This window comes from Anopheles funestus, chromosome 2RL (assembly GCF_943734845.2).
Source record: "Anopheles funestus chromosome 2RL, idAnoFuneDA-416_04, whole genome shotgun sequence".
In the NCBI taxonomy this organism is placed as follows: Eukaryota; Metazoa; Arthropoda; class Insecta; order Diptera; family Culicidae; genus Anopheles; species Anopheles funestus.
In genome coordinates this window covers 69,308,582-69,321,581 of record NC_064598.1, presented here as the reverse complement: position 1 = coordinate 69,321,581, position 13,000 = coordinate 69,308,582, and the positions used below count along the sequence as shown (strand labels likewise).

General features: G+C 43.2%; 1 protein-coding gene across 1 annotated transcript; it reads right to left on the bottom strand.

Moving 5' to 3' along the window:
• Positions 1–401: 401 nt before the first annotated feature.
• LOC125766307 (dynein axonemal heavy chain 1) lies at positions 402–12,275 on the bottom strand. The gene is made up of 3 exons (XM_049432127.1): positions 12,117–12,275; positions 4,184–5,662; positions 402–4,115 (listed from the first exon to the last, which is right to left on the bottom strand). The coding sequence occupies exons 2-3, from the start codon at positions 4,316–4,318 to the stop codon at positions 1,302–1,304; spliced, it is 2,949 nt and encodes a 982-aa protein (XP_049288084.1). The 5' UTR covers positions 4,319–5,662; positions 12,117–12,275; the 3' UTR covers positions 402–1,301.
• Between the last annotated feature and the right edge of the window lie 725 nt (positions 12,276–13,000).

The following is a 13,000-nucleotide window of genomic DNA, read 5'->3' as shown; positions in this document are numbered from 1 at the left end:
TGGTTCGTGAAAAGCTCAATCAGAAATAGAGTTGGTGCTAATAAAAGGATAAAAAAACTCAAATCCTTTCGATTTTAACCCAAAAACCTTAATTAGTGGGTAACTAAAACGTGTTAAGGTCCTTTATGGGTATGGTCCTTTTCGTGGTGTGAGAAATGGTGGTGAATTAAACATGAAACTGAACTTTTCCACTCTTACTCCCTTCCGCAAACCCATCGCTTTCCTTCGGATAGTGATAGTGAAAGGATAAAAAAAAACTCGAAATCGTTTCTGAAAAAAACACTTGTGAAAATTCAATGACCGAAAAAAAAGCACGGGAAGCCAAATAGCATTAAAATATAATGCAACATTCAACAACCAACCCACCCACCGTTTCAAAACTGTGAACCGAGAGTGGCAACTTTCGTCGACTCGTCTTGCTGTTTCGGTTCCCCATTTACGGCACACGCTCTGGGTGCCTTTCATTAAATATTTATGTTTAATTTTACATCCACGGGCGATAATAACAACAATAAAGGCACATAAAAGCAAACTCAGCCAAAATATAACTAGCTAGCCGGATTTTACGCCACCTCTCCTAGTGCCTTCCCAGTGCACGGGAGTGTCGAGACTGCCGGCAATGACCCAAACCCGAACCGGTTCCCGATGTTCGGGATTGCTCACCATCGTTTCACATTCACTTTTATCATCCGCTTATTTGTTGGTTGGGTTTTTTTTGGTGTAGGAAAACTTTTTCCATGCAACCACGTTCGGACGATCGGTTTGGTGCGAGGGTGCTGAGGCTTGATGAGTTTCTCGAGAAAATAACATCCTGGCACTTTCCACAATCCGCCCGAATGTGTGCTGTGATATTTATTTTGCAAATTCTTTTTTATTTTTATTTTTTCTGGATATCCGTTTGTTTCGTTGGATCGTTTGACTCGTCCGAATACTCGAGGCAATGAAGGCAACCCATGAAGTGGGCAATGATATTAATATTGGAAGGAGGTTGGAAAGAGTTACTAAACAATGAACGTATCGAAGGAAATGTAGTGTTAATAAACATTTGCAGAGCGCATAGCTTATGGGGCAATTAAAAGATTTGTTCGAGTTTTTTTCCAGTTCGAGACAATTTAATTTTAAACATTGAGTTTCAAGTGGCTAAATTGTACATGTGCTCGTTAGTACTTTTAAATATAATTACATCAATGGAGGCGCCCAGTGGTTCAAAGACAGTGGCGTCGTACGAAAGGACCTAGCAACCGATGACGTTGTGGACCATTAAGTGAAAAAAGGAAGACACAATTCCAGACACAAAGTGTTTAAATATCGGTTCGTTTCAGTCGACGTTCGGCACGAGCACGCCTGTAGTCCTCTTCTATCTGTCTAATGCGTTCCTCTTCCGCCCAAAGTGCCTCCTGCTCCAAACGTAACTGTTCCGCTTTCACAACAACCCGTCGAACCGTCTCGAGATGATCTCGGAACCCATGCTCCAAAAACACATCGAACCCAACGTCCACCGACAGCTTGCCCTTGACACCGATTTCCTTTGCCAGCTGACCCCAGTGAATTGCTTCCAGGAATGGACACTTCAGAAGCTCCATAATGTCTAAGTTCGGTCGGAAAGCTTCCACAACCGTTACAAAGTGCTCCAGCACGGCGAGCAGCTGTGGCTGGTCCCGGAATAGTGGCAGCAAATCTTTCAAGCAATCATGCGTCTGCTGTAATCCCCTGCGTACACCTTCCAGGTCAACGCTGGCCAAAGGGTTTCCGATCCAAGTTTCTTCCAGCTTTAAATAGTCGGCCGCCACCGTCCAGAGTTCCCGGTAGGCTTTGAAGTTGTTCCGAAGCTCGAATAAATTATTCAAACTAATCGGTGGCATTTCAAACAGCTCCTGGCGCCGGTTCATGATGTGACCCTGATCGATCAGTTCTTGAAGTGTCTTCCAGAGACGCCGTACTTCAACGGACATTTCGGACACCTTGGACACATCGTACAGTGTGGTAAACTTGGAGATGTACGCATTGATGTCTTCGATGCTAGCGGTAAAGGTGGCCTCGTCCGCAAACTGTTGCTTGCGGAACCGGTCCACCTCGGATTCGTGGAATTCCTTCACCGAAACCATCTGCTTCAGCACCAATCGGGGATAGGCGAGAGCGTTCCATTTCTGCTGAAAGTCTGCATCCGGTAGATTGTGCAGAAAGCCTTCCAATATCTCGTACTCGTACAGGATGCTTCGCATACGATCTTCCAGCCGAGTTACCAATTCCGGCACATCCTCAATGTACGCACGGATGTCATAGATGTGTTCGATTGAGGCAGGTTTTTCACACATCCGCTCATTGATAGTGTTGTAGCATGCTATCACGTCCGCCGTCTTCAGTCGCAACTTTTCCGTCAGCATCTTAAGCAGGGCTGCTGTCAATTCTACACGCTTGCGGATTAAAGCTTCTCGTAGCGGTTGTACATTTATCCAATACGGTCCGATAACGATACAAAGCGGGACAGTGTGTTCCAAGTTTTCTCGCAAGCGAATCTGTAATGCAATGTCCTCTTTGATCTCGGACGATGATTTGTCAGCGCTCTTTATCTGTTCCACAAATTCCTTCACGTTGGTAAAGAACAGCTCCCTGTAGGCGGTGTACCGTGAGGCATAAGCACGCAGAGGAAGCAGAGATTTGCGATAATACTCTAGTAATGCTTCCCGTCGTTTAACGATTATCGGATCAAGAAGCCCCAGCGAGGATAAGAATAGGTTTTCTGCGAAAATAAGAGATTTCATCAAGGACGGTTCGATAGTATGTACAAAGTGACACTCCGTCAAGGTATCGTCCATTATGCAGCGTAGAGTTTTGGGAAACGAATCCGGATCGGTCGAATAGTATGGAGTTTCTTGACCCATCTCCAGTGTGAGATAGAACACTGCCGGACGCTTTGGTTCGAATGGGCTGTCGATGAGATTTCCATCCCAGCAGTAGTCATCCCCTATCGACAGTATGGCGCTACAATCGTTCACGAGAAAATTAGCGTATGCGGCAGTTGAGTCAAGCAGGAGATCTCTCAGTGCGTCCTGCATGCGGTACAGCACCTGTTCGATAAGACGCTTCAACTTCATTACCGAGTAGATATTCCAGCTCGATACACCTATATAGAAGTTTCCCTTGCCAATGCGCGATAATATCCGGTTCAGATGCATGGTAGAACGTTCGATCCAGGTGTTCTGGAGATATTTCATCGTTTTGTTCGCTTGCGTAAGGTTTTGCTTCTCGTACTCTTCCAGTGGGATAGGTTTCTCGTTTGCCACGATAAACAGCGGAAGCCTTCGCACCATCTCACACTCTTGATGTACAAAGCGCATTGCATGGAACACATTTCGGTCACAGAGTAAGGTACTGCGCCTGAAACAATCGAGCAGCAATGTGATGCTTGTGGAATTATACCCATGCGAAGGTTTGTATTTCATTGAATCTAAACAGCCGATGGTTGGTTGCTTGATTGACGAAGAACTGTCGAGATTGAGATGTTTTCCTACGGCCAAGGCAATGTGGTAGCTTTCGTATAGATGTTTAAATATACCGTAGATCTCCTCACTAGAGCGCCGCAGTACACTTTGCTCGAGTAGGCGACCCGGGGCAAAGCAGCCATCGCTGGAAATGTGTTTGCACAGGAACTGAAAACGGATCGCATTTTCTGCCATTTCACGGGCTTTCACTGCAGCGACATTGCGATCCGCGAACTTGTACGGATCTTCGAAGGGAAAGTACAGATGAAGGCGAGGAATTCGAAACGCCGTGGAGGTACCTGCTTTTGTCACCTGCCAATAATTTAATCCCGGTTCATAGTTGACAACCAGCACTTTTTGCCAGTCAGTGTAAGGAGGCAAAATTGCTAGAGCCTCCGCATTTTTCCAAATGGCTAAAACTTCAGGATCGAATGTATCGTAATCCCAATCGTCAAACATCTCCAGCGGTAAGAAATTTTCACCGGAGTTTAGATCGATTTGTTCGCCCATTGTTAAGCAGCATGAGGAATTAAAAAATCCTTTCTCTTTCAATATTGATTCCAACTCCTTTCCATCCGCTACACGCTGGAGGGTAAAGTTGGATATGAATTGATATTTCTTGCTTTTTGATGCCTGGAAGGAGAAAGGAGGGATTTGAATTGTTACAGAAAGATTGATAAATCAAATGAAGTATGACTTACACGTAAAACGTAATTTGATGATTGCTTTAACCGGTCTTTGCTCTTGTTTGGCTTCTCATCCGGCAAGGATATATGCCATGGCATGTGGATTAGCTCAGGTTGTGCAATGCTTCGTGTTGTTGTTCGTCGATGCATTATGTACGTTGGTTGGTATAATATTAACTACCGATCACGCTGCCACCTTGAAACAATGGCTACTAGGATACAATAATTTATCTCAACAGATTCGCAAATTAAAAAATGGTTAGGTACCTACCTATGTGGGTATAACCTCGAGCTTCGTTATTTCCATTTCGAAACATTATTTCTAATCAAACACTTTAAATCGCTACTCTGCACACAAAGGTAGGTCCCAAATTGAATTAGGTTGTTGTAAGATACACCGAATGCTACTTATCATTCGTGACCAATGCAAGTAATAATTCCACTACATAGGAAAGTTAAATAAAAAATCAACACTTTTGAATCAAGAAAAACAGGCCTACTTTAAATTCACCCAATCTTTTGATTAAATTAGTGCTTGAACATTATCTTTGCTTCCCCTACAACGCACCCCTGGACATGGCTTTTTCTAAAGGGGCCACAAATACGAAAGAACAAACGAGCCGCTACCGTTTGTTCTCATTTTCACCCACATCAAACGATTGGCTTCGGAATAGCGCCGTAACGCCCAGCACTCGCAGGAGGGCAGCCATGCAGCGAAACTAGCGGCAAGCGGAATATTTATTCTATTTCTTTTGAGTTGGTTTTTGCGGTTGTGTATTTTGGGTTTCTTTAAAGTTGGTATTCCTTTTTTTTTGGCCTTCCTCATCTTCCAACCTTTTTTTCTTCTTTAAGGCAGCCAGCAGCGATGCCAAAATCGGAAGAACAAGTAAACCCCCAACATGCCTCAACAATGCCAATCAAAGGATGTCCATTTGTGGCGAAACATTTTATATTTTCCTTTTTTTGCCGGATGGTATGTGTATGTGTGGGTTGCGTAAGGTGGGTGGGTTTTCCTGCCTGTTGGAAAAATGTCTGCGGCCCCTTTGCAAGGATGGGCCAAAGATAAACGGATCTGTGCAAAGATTCTTCTGTGTTTGTTGTGGCGATTTTTCTTTATCCCTTTTTGCTTGCCGAACACCGAACACCGAAGCCGGGGCCCGGGGTTTGCCGTTGCTTGTGCGAGGTACAAACTTTCCAACCGCAAAAATGGTCATTTTTTCTATCCGGTTCCCCCCCCCCCTAAAGTATGCCGGCTTTTCCTCGAGATTGTTCTAAGCTTTGCTGCCAGCTTTTTTTTGTATTATTATTGTGTGTTGGTGTATTTTGTTTCATAAATTCCTTACGGGCAAAAAGAGCACCGAGCGGATGGTTTGCCGGTAAAGCGTTCGTGGTTGATTTCTTGACAATGGGTACGCTTTATCCGATTAGTAGAAATAAAAGAAGAAAGTCGCAAACATATAGAAATGAATCTTGTGAAGTAATGCGCCAGAGCAGCTGTTGGATGTTTACATTTATACTAAGTTATGGGAGATGCTATAATGAACTTTGAATTAACGAATAACAAAGAAGAACTAGAATAAGAACAAAATTTAGAGAGAATAAACGAGTCCGAGTAGAGCAATCATTGAAACCACACGCGTCCCTAACAAGCACCCTTTAGAGCTACGAACATTGGTCCTTCGAGCCGGATCGCTGGATTAGGGACAGGGCTTACAGTTGAAAATATATCATTGCCAACAGTTAGAAGTGATTACACTGTGGGATAATAAGTGAATTCTTATTAACCATACTTTCTGCGCACTTGTAAGAGTACTAGTGATGCGTCGGTATACGCATTCGTGTGCAGCAAAGGAACTTTGAACGTGTAAAAGGTTCATTTCTTAAAGTGGTTGTGCTGCGTGTGAAACATTAATACGAGAGCGAGCGATCTCTAACCCGATGATCACTGATAAGTGATTGGACGTATTAGTGTGAAGCGAAGTGAATTGATTCGCAGACACTTTTGGCGATTTGTGAGGTCAACGGCATCGTGGTTGATTGGCTCAGACTGTGCGCGTCAGGTGCAATGTGTGTGTAACGTTTACGCGTAGTGCGTGTTGAGACTGTATAGAAACGATACTGCCATATCAGTGCAGCCATTTCGGTATCGTAGAAGCGCGTCACATGGTTACAGTGTGGGTAATAAGTTTATGCGTACTTTCAATACCCGAATTAAATCCATCGTTTATCGGAGACAAACTAGTGGCTTTAAGCTCATTATAAGTTCTGGTGATTAAAGGAACGATAGTGTCGGACCGGAATAATTTAATTCACCAATATGCCTACCACGGACCAGCCGACTGGTTCCACAGCGTCCACTGGGGATAAGGTAGTGGTTCAACCTGCCCCCATAACGGATCGACAGTTTCGCAGGTTGAAGAGAATTTACAGTGACTGTTTGCGTAGTATCGATCAATTTAAAGAATTTGTGGATGATTACAATGCAGAAAGGCACAGCGTGCAAGTACAAGTGCAATTGGAGCAGCTGGAGGACGTGAGAAGCGAGTTCATTAGTGCGCGAAGACAATTACTGCATGAAGACGATTGTGATGAAGATGCCTTAGTGGAGGAATATAAACAATTTAATAAAACCTTTATCGAAGTAAAGGGATTTCTTAAGAGTAACTTGCATCCGGAAGCTATAATGATGCCAGCAGCTAGTAGCACAATATTGCAAACATCTACGTATCGCCCTAAAGTACGGCTACCGGAAATAAATTTGCCTTCGTTCGATGGTGACGTCACAAAATGGCTAACCTTTAAGGACCGTTTCACATCCATGGTTCATGAGGTGGTTGAACTTTCAGACGTAACCAAGCTGCAATATTTGTTAACAGCCTTGAAGGGAGACGCAGCTACTTTATACGATCACACTCAACTCATAGCTGAGAATTACGATATTACGTGGAAATCATTACACGAACGCTATGATGATTCCAAGCGTATAAAAAGGGAACATTTTAAGGCATTATATCAGTTGGAACCAATGAATGGATCGTCGGTCGAAGAATTATCGCGTTTAGTGAACGAGACAAAGAGATTAGTGAGAGGCATGGAACGAACAAGTGAACCGGTAAAGCATTGGGACACACCGTTAACGTCGCTCGTGATTTATAAGTTTGATCCTAAAACGCTTCTAGCATGGGAGCAACACTCGGCTGACCAAGAAGCTGATTCGTATAAGGAATTAATGATTTTTTGTGAGAAGCAAATCAAGATCCTTAATAGTTGTACTATGCGAAACAAAACGTCAATTGATACTAAACCAGCAAAAACAGTCAGTGGTGTGCGAAATCAAATTCCTCGGTCGAAGAAAGACAATGCAACATCGTTAGCGTGTTCCGTTCAAACGACGAACCCATCAGTAATTGTGTGCCCGGTGTGCAAGGCTGATCATGTGTTATCAAAGTGTAGTTCCTTTTCAACTATGGACCGTTCGCAGCGACAAGAACAGGTTAAGGAACATAGGCTGTGTTTTAACTGTCTGAGGAGTGGTCACAGTATTAGGTTTTGTCGATCGCATTCGAGGTGTGAACATTGTAAAAGAAGACACCATTCGTTACTGTGTGATAAGAATGCATCTGCTGTCAGTGAAACGCAAGTCGTCCCCATTAGTGCAACATTACAGGACGGCAGTAAGCAGGAAAGGAAAATGATTTGGTTATCTACGGCACAAGTGTTGGTGTCGAACTGGAATGGTGAACCTGTGCCGGCGCGAGCGTTATTGGATATGGGCGCTCAATCTAACTTCATAACCGAACGTTTAGCTCAACAGTTAAAGTTGCGGAAGACGCGAGTACAGAAACCTCTGTTTGGAGTAGGAACGGTGGCCTTGACCTCAAGCAGTACAGTTACAACTACGGTCAAATCAGTAAACTCCTCACATGCGGCCACATTAGAGTTCCTCGTGCTAACAAGTGTCACCGCAGACTTTCCTCCAAGGTCAATAGATGTACAGCAATGGAACATACCATCAGGGTTTGTATTGGCTGATCCAGGTTTTAATAAACGTGAGAAGATTGATCTACTCCTTGGTGCAGAGATATTTGCTGAGCTGTTGGAGCAAGGACAATTAAGTTTAGCGCCGAACCTTCCAAGGTTATTGAAAACCAAGCTTGGGTGGATTGTAAGTGGAAAAATGATTACGAACCCCGAAGACACGAACCAATATGATCTTGCCTGCTGTAGCGTGATGGAAGAACGCTTTAACAACTCGATGGATCGTCTCGTATCGCTCGAAAATTTGCCAGAAGAAAGGATTCCGTCAGAAGATGACATCGCATGTATGAAACATTATGAGGAGACAACTCGGCGTAGTAGAGATGGCAGGTACATTGTAACTCTTCCTAAATTACCACAGTTTTCAACATTGCTTGGTGAGTCACGGGAGATTGCCTTGAGACGGTTTTTGGCAATAGAGCGAAGAATGAGAAGAGAAAAGGAACTTAACGATGCTTATAAGGAGTTCATGCAGGAATATATAAGCTTGGGCCATATGTCCTGTATAGGCACATACTCGGAGTTCGAGGGGAAGAGTTCGGAGGTGGCATATTATCTTCCACATCACGCTGTGTGGAAGGCTGGAAGTTCAACGACGAGATGCAGGGTAGTCTTCGATGCATCTTGCAAGACGAGCTCAGGGCGATCGCTGAACGATGTCCTGATCACCGGACCTCAGATACAAGAAAACATCATATGCATACAGTTGAGGTTCCGGATGAAGAAGATTGCTGTGGTGGCGGATGTGGCGAAAATGTACCGGCAGGTGCTAGTAGATGACAACGATAAGGCATTGCAGAGAATCCTGTGGAGAGATCATTCTGGAGAACAGCTAAGAGTGTACGAGCTTAAAACCGTGACGTATGGCACAGCATGTGCACCTTTCCTAGCTGTACGTACGCTACAGCGTATTTTTGAAGACCACGGAAGCAAGTACCCAAAGGCGTTAGCATGCAAAAGGGATTTTTACGTTGATGATTTGTTGTCAGGTGCAGATTCCGTTCAAGAGGCTCGAGAAATGGCGGATCAGTTAAATAAGTTAATGAACGAAGGTCAGTTCTGCTTACGGAAATGGGCATCAAATCATCATGGAGCGTTAATCGGTATTCCCAGTGAGCAGCATGCAACCGGCAGTCAGTTAGAACTTGCCACTGAACAAGACTCAATTTCAACACTAGGATTGGTTTGGACTCCAAGCAAAGATACTTTAAAGGTCCAGGTACGGGTACCAAGCGAAGTAGAAGTCAAAACAAAAACACATGTTTTATCATGTATCGCTCGATTGTATGATCCGTTGGGATTCTTGGACCCGGTCAAGATGAGAGCGAAGCTCATTATGCAGACGATATGGGCATTGAAAGATGCGGAAGGAAAACCTTGGAGTTGGGATAAGGAGCTGCCAAAACCAATAAGTCAAGAATGGTCATCATTTGTTACCCAACTGAAGCTGTTAGAAGATGTGAAAATACCACGATTAGCAGTATCCAATTCCGCCGAGCAATATCAGTTGCACATATTCTGCGATGCATCCGAAAAGGGATACGGTGCGTGCTGTTATGTTCGTAGTCTGGCAGCGACAGGAACAGTTGTGGTTCATCTATTAATTTCGAAGTCTAAAGTAGCACCTTTATCGCAGAGAATGACCATTGCTAGACTTGAATTGTGTGGAGCATTACTTGGAAGTAGATTGTATAGTGTGGTGAAGGAGGCGTTGGTAACCGATGTGTCTTGCTACATGTGGACTGATTCTCTCACGACATGGCATTGGATTCAATCGCCACACTCTCGTTGGAAAACTTTTGTTGCCAACAGGACTGCAAAGATTCAGGCGTTAACCAGAGGGGTAGAGTGGAGACATGTTCCTGGTAAGGAAAATCCAAGCGATTTGGCATCGAGAGGATGTGATCCGGAAGAATTCTTGCAGCAGAGTGCACTATGGTGGTCGGGGCCTGGTTGGCTTTCCCAATCTGAAGATCAGTGGCCAGAACCTCCTGTGGGTAAACTGACAATTGTAGAGGAACAGCGTGCAACCACGCTGTTAGTAATGTCCGAGAAAGAAGAGAGTTTCTCAGATCGAATATTTTCGCGATATTCAACATACGCGAAATTGAGAAGAGTGATTGCATATTGCTTGCGTTACATTGCTGCTTTGCGGAAACAAAATCATCAAGGGGAATCAACAGCGCTGACGTCTGAAGAGCTAAGGCATGCAGAAGACGCAATTTGTCGTATCGCTCAACGAGATAGTTTCGCCGAAGAACTGAAGACACTAGGTACGGGAAAGAACATAGCTACAACATCGTTGCTGAAAGGATGCAATGTTACAGTAGACGACAAGGGTATCCTGAGAGTGCAGACCCGTATTGGAAATGCAAAGCTTTCAGAAGACGTTAAGTATCCAATAGTAATCGCCAAACGTCATGCGTTAGCGAAACTGTTAGCCGAACATTATCATGCCGAATTATTGCACGCTGGACCACAATTAATGATAACGACCATCAGACAGCGATTTTGGATCATGGGAGCAAGATCAGTAGTGAGGCGAGCTTACCATCAATGTATAAGGTGCTTCAAGTCCAAACCGAAGTTAATTATACAACCCATGGCTCCTCTTCCGACTACACGTGTGAATAAGGCGCGACCTTTCGCGATATCAGGAGTTGATTATTGCGGACCGGTAATGATAAAGGCACATCACCGACGAGCAGCACCAACCAAGGCGTTCATAGCAGTCGTTTTTAGCGGCTCTTAGAAGATTTGTTTCACGGCGAGGAGCAGTATCAGAGATCAACTCTGACAACGGAACAAACTTCAAGGGTGCCGCGAATGAACTTCAGCGGCTGCATGAGTTACTCCAGTCGTCAAACCATAAGGAGGCAATCACCAACTGGACGGCGGAAAGAGGAATAAAATGGAAGTTCATCCCTCCACGAGCCCCGCACTTTGGAGGCTTATGGGAAGCAGCTGTACGTTCCATGAAATATCATCTAATCAGAGTCCTGGGTACAGCTGCGGCAAGCTACGAAGACCTGACAACACTGCTGACGGAAATTGAGGCGTGCCTCAATTCACGCCCACTCACTGAGTTATCTGCGGATTCGACTGATTTAGAAGCCCTTACTCCAGGTCATTTTCTAACCGGTTCTCATTTGAAATATATTTCAGAAATTGACTTGAAGGACATACCAGAAAATCGATTGAATCATTGGCGTGTGATGCAACAAAGGCTTCAGCACTTCTGGTCGCGGTGGCAGCGCGAGTACTTGCAACAGCTAAGAGCAAGGACAAAATGGCACAACCCCGCTGTTCCGATCAAGCCTGGAATGCTTGTAATACTCCATGAAGACAACATGCCTCCGATGAAGTGGCCGCTAGCACGCATAACTGAAGTACATCCAGGCAAGGATGGAGTCGTCAGAGTGGTCACGTTGCGCACTGCACAAGCGTCGAACGTAAAGCGTCCTGTGGTTAAATTAAGCATATTACCAACGGAAAATTAGGGGGTAAAGGGCAGATAGCAGGAACTAGAGCGTCTCGTAAGAGGAATCTGAGTGAATTTAAAATATCGGAAAGGGAATTAGGTTGCAGTAAAATATGAAATTGATTACTTACTTTAAGTTACAACTCGGAATACTAGTTGTTATAACGCCGTTACGAAATAATGAATTGAACTCAAGATTAAGTAAAATTACCACTTAAGTAAAATAACGGATTTTAGGTGGTCGGAATGTTGGATGTTTACATTTATACTAAGTTATGGGAGATGCTATAATGAACTTTGAATTAACGAATAACAAAGAAGAACTAGAATAAGAACAAAATTTAGAGAGAATAAACGAGTCCGAGTAGAGCAATCATTGAAACCACACGCGTCCCTAACAAGCACCCTTTAGAGCTACGAACATGCTACGAGATAGCATAGATTTGCAAGAAAGCACCTTTGCGCGGACGGTACGCCTCAATGTGAATAATATGTTGAGTCAGCAAACTCGGTAGAGTGGAGAGTAGAGTAGGTTTTAATTAAACTTCTTGATTCATTTCTTTGGTCGGCAATAGATTTAAAAGCAACTCAATAATGTGGTTAATTAAATAGTACTTAAGCTTGTGCTGTTGCCATCTGTTTGAATTGATTAGGTTTTGTAAGAAACAACATTTTTTCCCTTGTCAAGGTTATTCTATTTAGCACTTTTTATTGAAACTAAACCATTCCTTTGTTTGATCCTTTGTTTTCTTGTACTTAATCTATCCTCTTTTTCTTGTTTTAACGTTTTTTGCGTATTATGTTAAAATGTCCGCTTATGTTATTGCTTTATTTGTTTATGGTACTAAGATTTCTTTTTTTGGTTTTAGATCTTGATATACTGGCGACTCGTCTCATAGATCATAAAAAATATCCTTGAATCTGTAATATTTAGATATTGTATAAGATTATTTGGAACAATCCTAGACCTAAGTAAATATGAAACGAAATATTTACAAACTTCCGGGTCTGATTATCACAATTCGAACATTTCTTGTTCGTGATCAAATTTTTATGTTTTGCAATTAAGAAAAATTTTAAATTATAATTAGAATTTAAGAATTCCCTGGTCTGCTTTAGTTTGTTTTATGTTTTATCGTCCGTTAGCTAATGTGATTGTTTCTCTATTAATTTTACTTTCTCTACCAACTATAAAATACTTGTTACTGCACACTGCATGCAATTGTTCATCCCTAATTGACTACGTAACGTAGGATAAATGATTCAAACCTATCCTCTTATCAAAGTACATCTCGAGTTCTCATTTAAATCGG